Source organism: Oncorhynchus keta, unplaced genomic scaffold (genome assembly GCF_023373465.1).
Source record: "Oncorhynchus keta strain PuntledgeMale-10-30-2019 unplaced genomic scaffold, Oket_V2 Un_contig_2814_pilon_pilon, whole genome shotgun sequence".
NCBI lineage: Eukaryota > Metazoa > Chordata > Actinopteri > Salmoniformes > Salmonidae > Oncorhynchus > Oncorhynchus keta.
In genome coordinates, this window is record NW_026285883.1 from 6,501 (window position 1) to 21,939 (window position 15,439).

Here is a 15,439-nt window from a genome sequence, read left to right on the forward strand (position 1 = left end):
CTTCTTCTTTTTTCTTCTTCTTCTTCTTCTTCTTCTTCTTCTTCTTCTTCTTCTTCTTCTTCTTCTTCTTCTTCTACTTCTTCTTCTTCTTCTTCTTCTTCTTCTTCTTCTTCTTCTTCTTCTTCTTCTACTTCTTCTTCTTCTTCTTCTTCTTCTTCTTCTACTTCTTCTTCTTCTTCTTCTTCTTCTTCTTCTTCTTCTTCTTCTTCTTCTTCTTCTGCTTCTACTTCTTCTTCTTCTTCTTCTTCTTCTTCTTCTTCTTCTTCTTCTTCTTCTTATTATTATTATTATTATTATTATTATTATTATTTTTTTTTTTTAAAGTTTTATTGACCGACTACATCCAACAAAAGTGTATTGTCGCCACCTACTGGGTAAAAACGGAGAAAAAAAAATCTATAATATTCCCAAAATATTTACAAAAGTCAATGTACTCCTTTACATTTACATTTACAAAATGTACACTTATCTCTACAGACTCTGGGGTCTGATCCCTACAGGTCTAATCCCTACAGGCTCTAGGGTCTGATCCCTACAGGCCATGGGGTCTGATCCCTACATGCTCTGGGGTCTGATCCCTACAGGCTCTGGGGTCTAATCCCTACAGGCTCTGGGGTCTGATCCCTACAGGCTCTGGGGTCTGATCCCTACAGGCTCTGTGGTCTGATCCCTACAGGCTCTGGGGTCTGATCCCTACAGGCTCTGGGGTCTGATTCCTACAGGCTCCTGGTCTGATCTCTACAGGCTCTGGGGTATGATCCCTACAGGCTCTGAGGCCTGATCACTACAGGCTCTGAGGCCTGATCCCTACAGAGTCTGGGGCCTAATCCCTACAGTCTCTGATCCTGGGGTCTGATCCCGACAGGCTCTGGGGTCTGATCCCTACAGGCTCTGATTCCTGATCCGTACAGGCTCTGTGCTTTGATCCCTACAGGATCTGGGGTCTAATCCCTACAGGCTCTGGGGTCTGATCCCTACAGTCTCTGATACCTGACCCCTACAGGCTCTGGGGTCTAATCCCTACAGGCTCTGTGGTTTGGTCCCTACAGGCTCCGGGGTCTAATCCCTACAGGCTCTGTGGTTTGGTCCCTACAGGCTCTGGGGCCTGATCCCTACATGCTCTGAGGCCTGATCTCTTCAGGCTCTGGCATCTGATCTCTACAGGCTCTGGCATCTGATTTCTACAGGCTCTGGGGTCTGATCCCTACAGGCTCTGGGGTCTGACCCCTACAAGCTCTGGGGCCTGATCCCTACAGGCTCTGTCATCTGATCCCTACAGGCTCTGGGGTCTGATCGCTACAGGCTCTGGGGCCTGATCTCTAGAGACTCTGGGGCCTAATCCCTACAGTCTCTGATTCCTGATCCCTACAGGCTCTGTGCTTTGATCCCTACAGGATCTGGGGTCTAATCCCTACAGGCTCTGGGGTCTGATCCCTACAGTCTCTGATTCCTGATCCCTACAGGCTCTGGGGTCTAATCCCTACAGGCTCTGTGGTTTGGTCCCTACAGGCTCCGGGGTCTAATCCCTACAGGCTCTGTGGTTTGGTCCCTACAGGCTCTGGGGCCTGATCCCTACATGCTCTGAGGCCTGATCTCTTCAGGCTCTGGCATCTGATCTCTACAGGTTCTGGCATCTGATTTCTACAGGCTCTGGGGTCTGATCCCTACAGGCTCTGGGGTCTGACCCCTACAAGCTCTGGGGCCTGATCCCTACAGGCTCTGTCATCTGATCCCTACAGGCTCTGGGGTCTGACCCCTACAAGCTCTGGGGCCTGATCCCTACAGGCTCTGTCATCTGATCCCTACAGGCTCTCTGGGGTCTGATCGCTACAGGCTCTGGGGCCTGATCTCTAGAGACCCTGGGGCCTAATCCCTACCATCTCTGATTCCTGACCCCTACAGGCTCTGGGGCCTGATGCCTAAAGGTTTTGGGGTTTGATCCCTACAGTCTCTGATTCCTGTCCCCTACAGGCTCTGGGGTCTAATCCCTGCAGGCTCTGTGGTTTGATCCCTACATGCTCTGGAGCCTGATTCCTACAGTTTCTGAGGCCTGATCCCTACAGACCATGAGGCCTAATCCCTACAGTCTCTGATTCCTGACCCCTACAGACTCTGGGGTCTGATCCCTAAAGGCTCTGAGGCCTGATTGCTTCAGGCTCTGGCGTCTGAACTCTACAGGCTCTGGGTTCTGATTCCTACAGGCTCTGGGGTATGATCCCTACAAACTCTGGGGCCTGATCCCCACAGGCTCTGGGGCCTGAACCCTACAGGCTCTGGGGCCTGATCCCTACAGGCTCCTTGGCCTGATCCCTACAGGCTCTGGTGTCTGATCCCTACAGGCTCTGGGTTCTGATCCCTACCGGCTCTGGGGCCTGATCTCTACAGGCTCTGGGGTCTATCCCTATCACATCTCTCTGATGTCACTTCCTGTACTCCTACCATGCAGTTTGGAAATACGTCCCTATCACATCTCTCTGATGTCACTTCCTGCACTCCTACCATGCAGTTCGGAAATACGTCCCTATCACATCTCTTGCACCAGAGAACCCTTCCTACTCTTTGCCTACCACCTCTCTTACCACAGTCACTTCCTGTGGCTATCTGCCTTTGCTCATCTTGGCCGGGCCTTCATACTGCACCTCCCCTGTGGGTTCTCCGCATACCTCACATGGGGCTATGTTCATATAACCTTTCTGTCCTGAATCTGTGCACCTGCTTTCGTGCCACAGAGCCCTAGTATTCCCCCGAACTACCACTCCTGCTTTCGCCAGTTGTTTGTGTCTTAGATGAGTGGTTATCCATACTGCGTCATCTGAGCGTCTCACCTGTATTCCTGACCTGCAGGTCAACATGTGCAGCCACTCTGGATTAACTACTCTGGTGGACATACCTTTTTAAATTGTGCAACGTCTACCGTTATATCGCCGTCTACTTTGATCGTGTTTGCACTGATCACGGCAATTACCTGGCGTCTTTTTCCGTGTTTGTTTTGTTTTGTTGGGATTACTCTATTCCCCGTGTCAGCTCCTGGTCTTAATCCTAGTCCAGTCTCCCACCTGTAACACACAAGGTAGAAGGGGAGACTGCGCATTAGTTACTCTATTCCCGTGTCAGCTCCTGGTCTTAATCCTAATCCAGTCTCCCACCTGTAACACACAAGGTAGAGGGGGAGACTGCGCATTAGCTATTTCCACCACTGTGCTGATGTTGGGTAGTCTCATCAATTATCTTGGGCTAGGCCCTGTGTCTGTTGGAGTTAAGTTAATTTCCACACAGGCCTGTGCCAATTTAGGTCCCCAATCTTTCTCTGCCTTCCATAACCCTAGGGTCGTCTTTAATTTCCCTATGGTCCTCTCGGCACAGCCATTGGCCTGTGGGGTGTAAGGGGGGGAGTATATGTGTGCGACCCCATGGTCCAAACACCACTCCTCCACCTTCTTATTCTTATACTGTCTTCCAGTATCGGTTCTAATGGATGGGAAAGGACCTAGAGCAAGGGTTAGAAGGTTAAGCACTTGCAACACTGGCACCGCATTGGATGAATTTGATGTGAGCACTATTGAGTATCCTGTAGCCATACACACCGCTACTATAGCGTACCTGTGCCCTAAGGAGGTTGCCACCTTCATAGGGCCCATAGTATCTAATGGTATCTGCTTCCATGGTGTGGTGCACTTAATGTGTTGACCTGCTATCCTGCCTAGGTTACTAACCTTTTGTTCTTGGCATATGATGCATTTCTTGCATATGTCTAGTACTTCTTCTCTAGTATAGAAAATGCCCTCGTTTGTTAGCCTTTTCATTAATATTCGGGACCCCCAAGTGGCCCCAATCCTCATGGAGTGCTCTCAGTTTGTCTGTTTCTCGTTTATAGAGAACTATTCTTCCCATTTGAACTAGTTCATCTACCTATTTATTGCCTAGTTGGTTAAAGTCTGCTTCTGCACTTACTGACTCGGCAGTGTGAGCCTTTGAATGACTTACCACTATGTCCATTTGATCCATTAACTCATGGATTTTCCTCCACTCACCCTCATATTGAATTGGCTTGTTTTTGGCACACCTCTGTACCCGTTATTCTGCCAAATCTTTTTATCCGAGGCCATAGCTCGCGCACAGTAATCACTGTCGGTCACTATTTCTATCCTTTTCAGGTTAGACCTTATACAGTGCAACAGTGCCTCCAGCACTGCCATTTCCTCTGCCTTTTGGGCTGTCCCTGTTATTGTTTGATTCTGTTTGGTCAGAGTATCTCCTGTAGCTTTATTTTTCACTATAAAGCCCCATCTGTTTTCTTTCTGACTTCTCGCTTCCATCCGTAAACACCACTATATCACTGTGTTTTTCTTTTGGTGTTTTATGCTTCCTTTGCCTTGCTTTAGGAGGTTCATCTTCTTGTTCCCAACCTTTGTCTGCTACAAAGAGTACTGCCTTGGTTCCTACTACATTTCTCCATTTGTCCCAGGTGGTGGTTGTCACCTCTAGCATTTTCTTTGTGTGGTTGTCTGCCCATAGCCTGTTTAGCTCCTGGTTTTTTATTATCATTTGTTGACCCTGAGTCAGTGATACTATCTTGTTCCAATATATTTCTAATAGGGCCATCTTGGCTCCTTCAGGCGTATATACCCTGCATACCACTGCTGGCTTGCTTCTGAAGCTAAGCAGGGTTGGTCCTGGTCAGCAACATACCACCCTGCATACCACTGCTGGCTTGCTTCTGAAGCTAAGCAGGGTTGGTCCTGGTCGGGTCCTTGGATGGGAGACCAGATGCTGCTGGAAGTGGTGTTGGAGGGCCAGTAGGAGGAACTCTTTCCTCTGGTCTAAAAAAAACATCCCAGGGTAGTGATTGGGGACACTGCCCTGTGTAGGGTGCCGTCTCTCGGATGGGACGTTAAAACGGTTATCCTGACTCTCTGAGGTCATTAAAGATCCCATGGCACTTATCGTAAGAGTAGGGGTGTTAACCCCGGTGTCCTGGCTAAATTCTCAATCTGGCACTCAAACCATCACGGTCACCTAATAATCCCCAGTTTACAATTGGCTCATTAATCCCCCTCCTCTCCCCTGTAACTATTCCCCAGGTCGTTGCTGCAAATGAGAACATGTTCTCAGTCAACTTACCTGGTAAAATAACAGATACATTTTTTTTTTTTTTTTAATCACTGGTCCCTTTAAGTGTTTACTGTAGCACTTCACTGTTCTCTCCGATCCTTCATTGGCCACCCATATGAACCCGTCCCTATGTCCTCCCCTTCTAATTTTACAAATATCCATAGGGGCAGATCTGGGTTTCTTGGCTCATTAGTCTGGGCTACAGCTGCCATCTTTTTTTAACTTTATCCATGATTCAGTCATTTGGCGACTCCTGGCGACTCCTGGCTGACTGGCGCCACTGGCGGCTCCTTGCAGACTGGCGGCACTGGAGGCTCCTTGCAGACTGGCGGCTCTGGAGGCTCCTTGCAGACTATATACACTATATAATATACCTATATAATACACTATATAATATACCTATATAATACACTATATAATATACTATATAATACACTATATAATATACCTATATAATACACTATATAATATACCTATATAATCCACTATATAATACACTACATAATATACCTATATAATACACTACATAATATACCTATATAATAGACTTACAGTTCTGTGAACAAGTATTTTTATGTTTTTGTATATTTCCAACACTGAATGTTTCTAGATGTTACCTTTATAATACACTATATAATATACCTATATAATACACTATATAATATACTATATAATATACCTTTATAATACACTATATAATATACCTTCATAATACACTATATAATATACCTTCATAATACACTATATAATATACCTATATAATCCACTATATAATCCACTATATAATACACTACATAATATACCTATATAATACACTATATAATATACCTATATAATACACTATATAATATACCTATATAATACACTATATAATATACCTATATAATACACTATATAATACACTATATAATATACCTTCATAATACACTATATAATACACTATATAATATACCTATATAATATACCTATATAATACACCTATATAATACACTATATAATATACCTTCATAATACACTATATAATATACCTATATAATCCACTATATAATCCACTATATAATACACCTATATAATACACTATATAATACACTATATAATACACTACATAATACACTATATAATATACCTATATAATACACTATATAATATACCTATATAATACACTATATAATATACCTTCATAATACACTATATAATATACTATATAATATACCTTCATAATACACTATATAATATACCTATATAATCCACTATATAATATACCTATATAATACACTATATAATATACCTTCATAATACATTATATAATATACCTATATAATCCACTATATAATATACTATATAATATACCTTCATAATACACTATATAATCCACTATAGAATACACCTATATAATGCACTATATAATACACCTATATAATACACTATATAATATACCTATATAATACACCTATATAATACACTATATAATACACTATATAATATACCTATATAATACACTATATAATATACCTTTATAATACACTACATAATATACTATATAACATACCTATATAATACACTATATAATATACCTTCATAATACACTATATAATATACCTTCATAATACACCTATATAATACACTATATAATACACCTATATAATGCACTATATAATACACTATATAATACACTATATAATATACCTATATAATACACCTATATAATACACTATATAATACACTATATAATATACCTATATAATACACTATATAATATACCTATATAATCCACTATATAATACACTACATAATATACCTATATAATACACTATATAATATACCTATATAATACACTATATAATATACCTATATAATAGACTACATAATATACCTATATAATAGACTTACAGTTCTGTGAACAAGTATTTTTATGTTTTTGTATATTTCCAACACTGAATGTTTCTAGATCTTCACCCAAAAAGATGAAAGGAACCCGAGGGAACAAATAACACAACATTTTGATAATTATTTCGTTTTATAAACAAGTTATGCAACACCCAATGCCCCTGTGTGAAAAAGTAATTGGCCCCTTAAGCTCAATAACTGGTTGTGCCACCTTCAGTAATGACCACAACCAAACACTTCCTGCAGTTGTTGATCAGCCTCCTGTGGTTTATTCCCCTTCGGCCTGTACAAGTATTGAATAGAACAACACATTCAGATCTTTCTGCCACAAATAAAGAATACACCGTCAATAGATTCATCGCCTGTGGATCTAACAATGTAGTGCATCTACTGTCTTGCACAACACACAGACAACTACGGTTACGCATCAACGAGCATCGCAGTGCCAATCCTCTAGAAAGGACCTGAAATCACCAGACACGTCCATGAGGCTAATCATACTGTGACTGATCTTAAGTTCTGTGACATTGACCGTGTTTTCTCAAACCGCAGATGGTACGGATGAGTGCCTTCTCCAGATGGTACGGATGAGTGCCTTCTCCAGATGGTACGGATGAGTTCCTTCTCCAGATGGTACAGATGAGTGCCTTCTCCAGATGGTACGGATGAGTTCCTTCTCCAGATGGTACGGATGAGTGCCTTCTCCAGATGGTACGGATGAGTTCCTTCTCCAGATGGTACGGATGAGTTCCTTCTCCAGATGGTAAGGATGAGTGCCTTCTCCAGATGGTACGGATGAGTGCCTTCTCCAGATGGTACGGATGAGTTCCTTCTCCAGATGGTACGGATGAGTGCCTTCTCCAGATGGTACGGATGAGTTCCTTCTCCAGATGGTACGGATGAGTGCCTTCTCCAGATGGTACGGATGAGTTCCTTCTCAGATGGTACGGATGAGTGCCTTCTCCAGATGGTACGGATGAGTGCCTTCTCCAGATGGTACGGATGAGTTCCTTCTCCAGATGGTACGGATGAGTGCCTTCTCCAGATGGTACGGATGAGTTCCTTCTCCAGATGGTACAGATGAGTTCCTTCTCCAGATGGTAAGGATGAGTGCCTTCTCCAGATGGTACGGATGAGTGCCTTCTCCAGATGGTACGGATGAGTTCCTTCTCCAGATGGTACGGATGAGTGCCTTCTCCAGATGGTACGGATGAGTGCCTTCTCCAGATGGTACGGATGAGTTCCTTCTCCAGATGGTACGGATGAGTTCCTTCTCCAGATGGTACGGATGAGTGCCTTCTCCAGATGGTACGGATGAGTTCCTTCTCCAGATGGTACGGATGAGTTCCTTCTCCAGATGGTACGGATGAGTTCCTTCTCCAGATGGTACGGATGAGTTCCTTCTCCAGATGGTATGGATGAGTGCCTTCTCCAGATGGTACGGATGAGTTCCTTCTCCAGATGGTACGGATGAGTTCCTTCTCCAGATGGTACGGATGAGTGCCTTCTCCAGATGGTACGGATGAGTTCCTTCTCCAGATGGTACGGATGAGTTCCTTCTCCAGATGGTACGGATGAGTTCCTTCTCCAGATGGTATGGATGAGTTCCTTCTCCAGATGGTATGGATGAGTGCCTTCTCCAGATGGTACGGATGAGTTCCTTCTCCAGATGGTACGGATGAGTTCCTTCTCCAGATGGTACGGATGAGTGCCTTCTCCAGATGGGTACGGATGAGGGCCTTCTCCAGATGGTACGGATGAGTTCCTTCTCCAGATGGTACGGATGAGTTCCTTCTCCAGATGGTACAGATGAGTGCCTTCTCCAGATGGTACGGCTGAGTGCCTTCTCCAGATGGTACGGATGAGTGCCTTCTCCAGATGATACGGATGAGTTCCTTCTCCAGATGGTACGGATGAGTGCCTTCTCCAGATGGTACGGATGAGTGCCTTCTCCAGATGGTACGGATGAGTGCCTTCTCCAGATGGTACGGATGAGTTCCTTCTCCAGATGGTAAGGATGAGTTCCTTCTCCAGATGGTAAGGATGAGTTCCTTCTCCAGATGGTATGGATGAGTGCCTTCTCCAGATGGTACGGATGAGTTCCTTCTCCAGATGGTCGGGATGAGTTCCTTCTCCAGATGGTACGGATGAGTTCCTTCTCCAGATGGTACGGAGGAGTTCCTTCTCCAGATGGTACGGATGAGTACCTTCTCCAGATGGTACGGAGGAGTTCCTTCTCCAGATGGTACGGCTGAGTTCCTTCTCCAGATGGTACGGCTGAGTTCCTTCTCCAGATGGTACGGATGAGTGCCTTCTCCAGATGGTACGGAGGAGTTCCTTCTCCAGATGGTACGGATGAGTGCCTTCTCCAGATGGTACGGATGAGTTCCTTCTCCAGATGGTACGGATGAGTTCCTTCTCCAGATGGTACGGCTGAGTGCCTTCTCCAGATGGTACGGATGGCTCTTCCACTTAAAGACTCTACTCCCCCAAGGGGTTAATGAGGAATTGGACTTTGTATGTTTCTTGTAGTGTTGTCCACACACATCAGCAGTCCCTTACACTTTAACATTTTGTGTTATTTCTTGTCATGGTTTTGAGTGTGAGTACTTTTTGAGCTCTCTCCCACACACCAGCCGCCTTTCATTCTAACCTGAGCGCTAACCCTCGTACTGGCTTTCTACGGCCGTCTTTCATTCTAGCCTGAGAGCTAACCCTCAAAATCTCTACGGCCGCCTTTCATTCTAGCCTGAGCACTAACCCTCGTACTGGCTTTCTACGGCCGCCTTTCATTCTAGCCTGAGTGCTAACCCTCGTACAGGCTTTCTACGGCAGTCTTTCATTCTAGCCTGAGTGCTAACCCTCGTACAGGCTTTCTACGGCAGTCTTTCATTCTAGCCTGAGTGCTAACCCTCGTACAGGCTTTCTACGGCAGTCTTTCATTCTAGCCTGAGTGCTGGCTTTCTACTACTGCCTTATTACACAGTCATACCAGTTAATGTCTGACACACAGGACATCTGAAGTTCCATTTCAACACAGTAGAAATGAATGTTTTTCAGACCCTGTATTTATCAACATATTACATAAGTGTTTCAGCCTGCCCATGGCCAGAAAAGAGGAACCCTTCAGGGCTGTACATAAATCAATCGGTCTCTTGAATTGGACGACCAAGGGCATTTCTACACTCAACACAGCACTGTGCCAGAGAACTGAAGGTATGTTATAAACTAAGATTCATAGATTCTACACGTAACGCAGCACTGTGCCAGAGAACTGAACGTATGTTATAAACTAAGATTCATAGATTCTACACGTAACGCAGCACTGTGCCAGAGAACTGAATATAGGTTATAAACTACAATTTATATGAATATCTGTAGACATAATAGCAGAACTAATTGTTAAAATGTTATATTGTCTGAACCAATTCTGTTTTATATAAAACACAGAAAACACCATCGTTCAATATTTACTTGTTTATTTTTCTTTTTTAATAAAAATAAAAAAATGGTACCAATTTGTGAATATTTCACCCATTATGTTGTTGTTGATTTAGTCCCAGTCATTGAAGTCCTCATGGAGTCTGTCTCCAGCGGTCCACACCGAGCCTCAGGATTCCTGTGAGTCCAGAGTTAATCATCTGAACCTGAGTTCAACGTGGATGTGATTATTTGTTATGGAAATAAATACTTTCTGTTTATTTGATTATTATCAAATAAATGTAAAATGAACTACTTTTATTGGTAATACTTGAAATGATTTGAAAATTATTTCCTCAAAGTCGTCTACAATTTGAAAATGTTTTCAAGTGCTTATTTGCAAATACATTATTTTAAATACTCTTAGGACCTGGGTTCAAATGCATGGGGGTATTTATTTGTATTTGAAAATAATCTGAGTATTTGAGTATTATCAAATACATCCCAATACTTCCCAAATACATTCCAATATTCAACTGCTTTTATTTTCAACTAGAAAATATCTGATTACTGAATTTAAAATGTATGTGAAAGAAATGGAAATAATTTAAATAGTATTTGAACCCAGGTCTGTTATACAGTGTATTAATTATTTACCATTATATAATATGTTTCATGTAATTGTTACAAAACCGATTAACCAGACTGCTAATATTATTGCTCTCGAGTGGTCGAGGGGTCGAGGGGGTCGAGGGGTCATTTCCCCAATAGTTGTTTACAGACAGATTATTTCAACTTATAATTCACTGTATCACAATTCCAGTGGGTCAGAAGTTTACATACACTAAGTTGTCTGTGCCTTTAAACAGCTTGGAAATTTCCAGAAAATGATGTCATGGCTTTAGAAGTTTCAGATGGGATAATTTCAATAATTTGAGTCAGTTGGAGGAGTACCTGTGGATGTATTTCAAGGTCTACCTTCAAACTCAGTGCCTCTTTGCTTGACATCATTGGAAAATCAAAAGAAATCAGCCAAGACCTCAGAATGTTTATTGGTAGATTTCCACAGGTCTGGTTCATCTTTGGGAGCAATGTCCAAATGCGTGAAGGGACCACGTTCATCTGTACAAACAATAGTACGCAAGTATAAACACCATGGGATCATGCAGCCGTCATACTGCTCAGGAAGGAGACGCGTTCTGTCTCCTAAAGATGAAAGTACTTTCGTGCGAAAAGTGCAAATCAATTCCAGAACAACAGCAAAGGACCTTGTGGAGATGCTGGAGGAAACAGGTACAAAAGTATCTATATCAACAATAAAACAAGTCGTATATCGACATAACCTGAAAGGCCGCTCAACAAGGAAGAAGCCACTGCTCCATAACCTCCATAAAGACGCCTGACTACAGCTTGCAACTGCACATGGGGACAAAGATCATACTTTTTGGAGAAATGTCCTCTGGTCTGAAAAAAATATAACTGTTTGGCCATCATGACCATCATTATGTTTGGAGGAAAAAGGGGGAGGCTTGCAAGCCGAAGAACACCATCCGAACCATGAAGCACGGGGGTGGCAGCATCATGTTGTGGGGGTGCTTTGTTGCAGGAGGGACTGGTGCACTTCACAAAATAGATGGCATCACGAGGATGGAAAATTACGTGGATATATTGAAGCAACATCTCAAGACATCAGTCAGGAAGTTAAAGCTTGGTCACAAAAGGGTCTTCCAGATGGACAATGACCCCAAGCATACTTCCAAAGTTGTAACAAAATGGCTGAAGGACAACGAAGTCAAGGTATTGGAGTGGCCATCACAAAGCCCTGACCTTAATCCTATGGAAGATTTGTGGGCAGAACTGAAAAAGTGTGTGCGAGCAAGGAGGCCTACAAACCTGACGCAGTTACACCATGGGCCAAAAATTCACCAACTTATTGTGGGAAGCTTGTGGAAGGCTACCCGACACGTTTGACCCAAGTTAAACAATTTAAAGGCAATGCTACCAAATAATAACTGAGTGTAAAATAACTTCTGACCCACTGGGAATGTGATGAAAGAAATAAAAGCTGAAATAAATCATTCTCTCTACTATTATTCTGACATTTCACATTCTTAAAATAAACCGGTGATCCTAACTGACCAAAAAATTATTTTTTTGTTTGTTTCTGTTTTGAATCTATAGATCCTCTTTAAAAAGAAGACTATCTTCCCTGTTGACTTTCCAATGGGGTGTATATTCCAAACCTTCCCCGGCGAACACGTTAGAGGTCTTCATCCTCTTCTGTTTCTGTCTCGTCATCGGTGCAGCGATAGGAGGTCTTCTACACGTCTGGATGGTCTACAGTCTGAACTACCAGCCCTTTACCTCAATGGTGGTGTCCAGTACCTGGGGCTGTATAGTAGTCCTGCTGTTGCTCCTCCTCCACCCCGTCCGCTGTGTCCTCTCTATGTCAGTGCCCTCCTGGGAACCAAACAGGTAGAGTTGTCATTAGGGTTTCATTGGGGTTTCACATTAGGGTTTCACATTAGGTTTCACATTAGGGTTTCATATTAGGGTTTCACATTAGGGTTTCATATTAGGGTTTCACATTAGGGTTTCAATAGGCTTTCATTAGGGTTTCACATTAGGGTTTCATATTAGGGTTTCACATTAGGGTTTCACATTAGGGTTTCACATTAGGGTTTCATTAGGGTTTCATTAGGGTTTCATTAGGGTTTCACATTAGGGTTTCACATTAGGGTTTCACATTAGGGTTTCACATTAGGGTTTCACATTAGGGTTTCACATTAGGGTTTCACATTAGGGTTTCATTAGGGTTTCATTAGGGTTTCATTAGGGTTTCACATTAGGGTTTTCATTAGGGTTTCACATTAGGGTTTCACATTAGGGTTTCACATTAGGGTTTCATTGGGGTTTCACATTAGGGTTTCATATTAGGGTTTCACATTAGGGTTTCACATTAGGGTTTCACATTAGGGTTTCATTAGGGTTTCACATTAGGTTTCACATTAGGGTTTCATTGGGCTTTCATTAGGGTTTCACATTAGGGTTTCATTCGGGTTTCATTAGGGTTTCATATTAGGGTTTCACATTAGGGTTTCACATTAGGGTTTCACATTAGGGTTTCATATTAGGGTTTCACATTAGGGTTTCACATTAGGGTTTCACATTAGGGTTTCATTAGGGTTTCATATTAGGGTTTCATATTAGGGTTTCACATTAGGGTTTCACATTAGGGTTTCACATTAGGGTTTCATTAGGGTTTCACATTAGGGTTTCACATTAGGGTTTCACATTAGGGTTTCATTAGGGTTTCACATTAGGGTTTCATTCGGGTTTCATTAGGGTTTCACATTAGGGTTTCACATTAGGGTTTCATTGGGGTTTCACATTAGGGTTTCACATTAGGGTTTCACATTAGGTTTCACATTAGGGTTTCACATTAGGGTTTCATTAGGGTTTCACATTAGGGTTTCATTGGGGTTTCATTAGGGTTTCACATTAGGGTTTCACATTAGGGTTTCATTCGGTTTCATTAGGGTTTCACATTAGGGTTTCACATTAGGGTTTCATTAGGGTTTCATATTAGGGTTTCATATTAGGGTTTCACATTAGGGTTTCACATTAGGTTTCATTCGGGTTTCATTAGGGTTTCACATTAGGGTTTCATTAGGGTTTCACATTAGGGTTTCACATTAGGGTTTCATTAGGGTTTCATATTAGGTTTCATTAGGGTTTCACATTAGGGTTTCATATTAGGGTTCACATTAGGTTTCACATTAGGGTTTCATATTAGGGTTTCATTAGGGTTTCATTAGGGTTTCATTGGGGTTTCACATTAGGGTTTCACATTAGGGTTTCACATTAGGGTTTCATTGGGGTTTCATTGGGGTTTCACATTAGGGTTTCATTAGGGTTTCATTGGGGTTTCACATTAGGTTTCACATTAGGGTTTCACATTAGGTTTCACATTAGGGTTTCATATTAGGGTTTCACATTAGGGTTTCACATTAGGGTTTCACATTAGGGTTTCATTCGGGTTTCATTAGGGTTTCATTAGGGTTTCACATTAGGGTTTCACATTAGGGTTTCACATTAGGGTTTCACATTAGGGTTTCATTAGGGTTTCATTAGGGTTTCATTAGGTTTCATTAGGGTTTCATTAGGGTTTCACATTAGGGTTTCATTAGGGTTTCATTGGGGTTTCATTAGGTTTCATTAGGGTTTCACATTAGGGTTTCATTAGGGTTTCATTGGGGTTTCATTAGGGTTTCATTAGGGTTTCATTGGGGTTTCATTAGGGTTTCATTAGGGTTTCACATTAGGGTTTCATTAGGGTTTCATATTAGGGTTTCATTAGGGTTTCATTAGGGTTTCACATTAGGGTTTCATTAGGGTTTCATTGGGGTTTCATTGGGGTTTCATTGGGGTTTCACATTAGGGTTTCACATTAGGGTTTCATTGGGGTTTCATTAGGGTTTCATTAGGGTTTCGTGGGGTTTCACATTAGGGTTTCATATTAGGGTTTCATTAGGGTTTCATTAGGGTTTCATTAGGGTTTCACATTAGGGTTTCATATTATTATTGGGGGTTTCATTAGGGTTTCATTATTAGGTTTCACATTAGGGTTTCATTAGGTTTCATTAGGGTTTCACATTAGGGTTTCATTAGGGTTTCGTGGGGTTTCATTAGGGTTTCATTAGGGTTTCACATTAGGGTTTCATTAGGGTTTTCATTAGGGTTTCATTAGGGTTTCATTGGGGTTTCACATTAGGGTTTCATTAGGGTTTCATTAGGGTTTCATTAGGGTTTCATTGGCCTACTAGGGTTTCATTAGGGTTTCACATTAGGGTTTCACATTAGGGTTTCATTGGGTTTCATTAGGGTTTCATTAGGGTTTCACATTAGGGTTTCATTAGGGTTTCACATTAGGGTTTCATTAGGGTTTCATTAGGGTTTCATTAGGGTTTCACATTAGGGTTTCATATTAGGGTTTCATTAGGGTTTCATTAGGGTTTCA

General features: G+C 42.1%; 1 protein-coding gene across 1 annotated transcript; it reads left to right on the forward strand.

The window, feature by feature from the left end:
• Positions 1-10,061: 10,061 nt before the first annotated feature.
• Positions 10,062-12,894, forward strand: LOC127923069 (osteoclast stimulatory transmembrane protein-like; the record flags this gene model as incomplete). Its single annotated transcript, XM_052506999.1, has 3 exons — positions 10,062-10,215; positions 10,557-10,620; positions 12,601-12,894. Coding segments are annotated over exons 1-3 (470 nt in total), but the record flags the coding sequence as incomplete, so codon positions are not given.
• Positions 12,895-15,439: the final 2,545 nt, after the last annotated feature.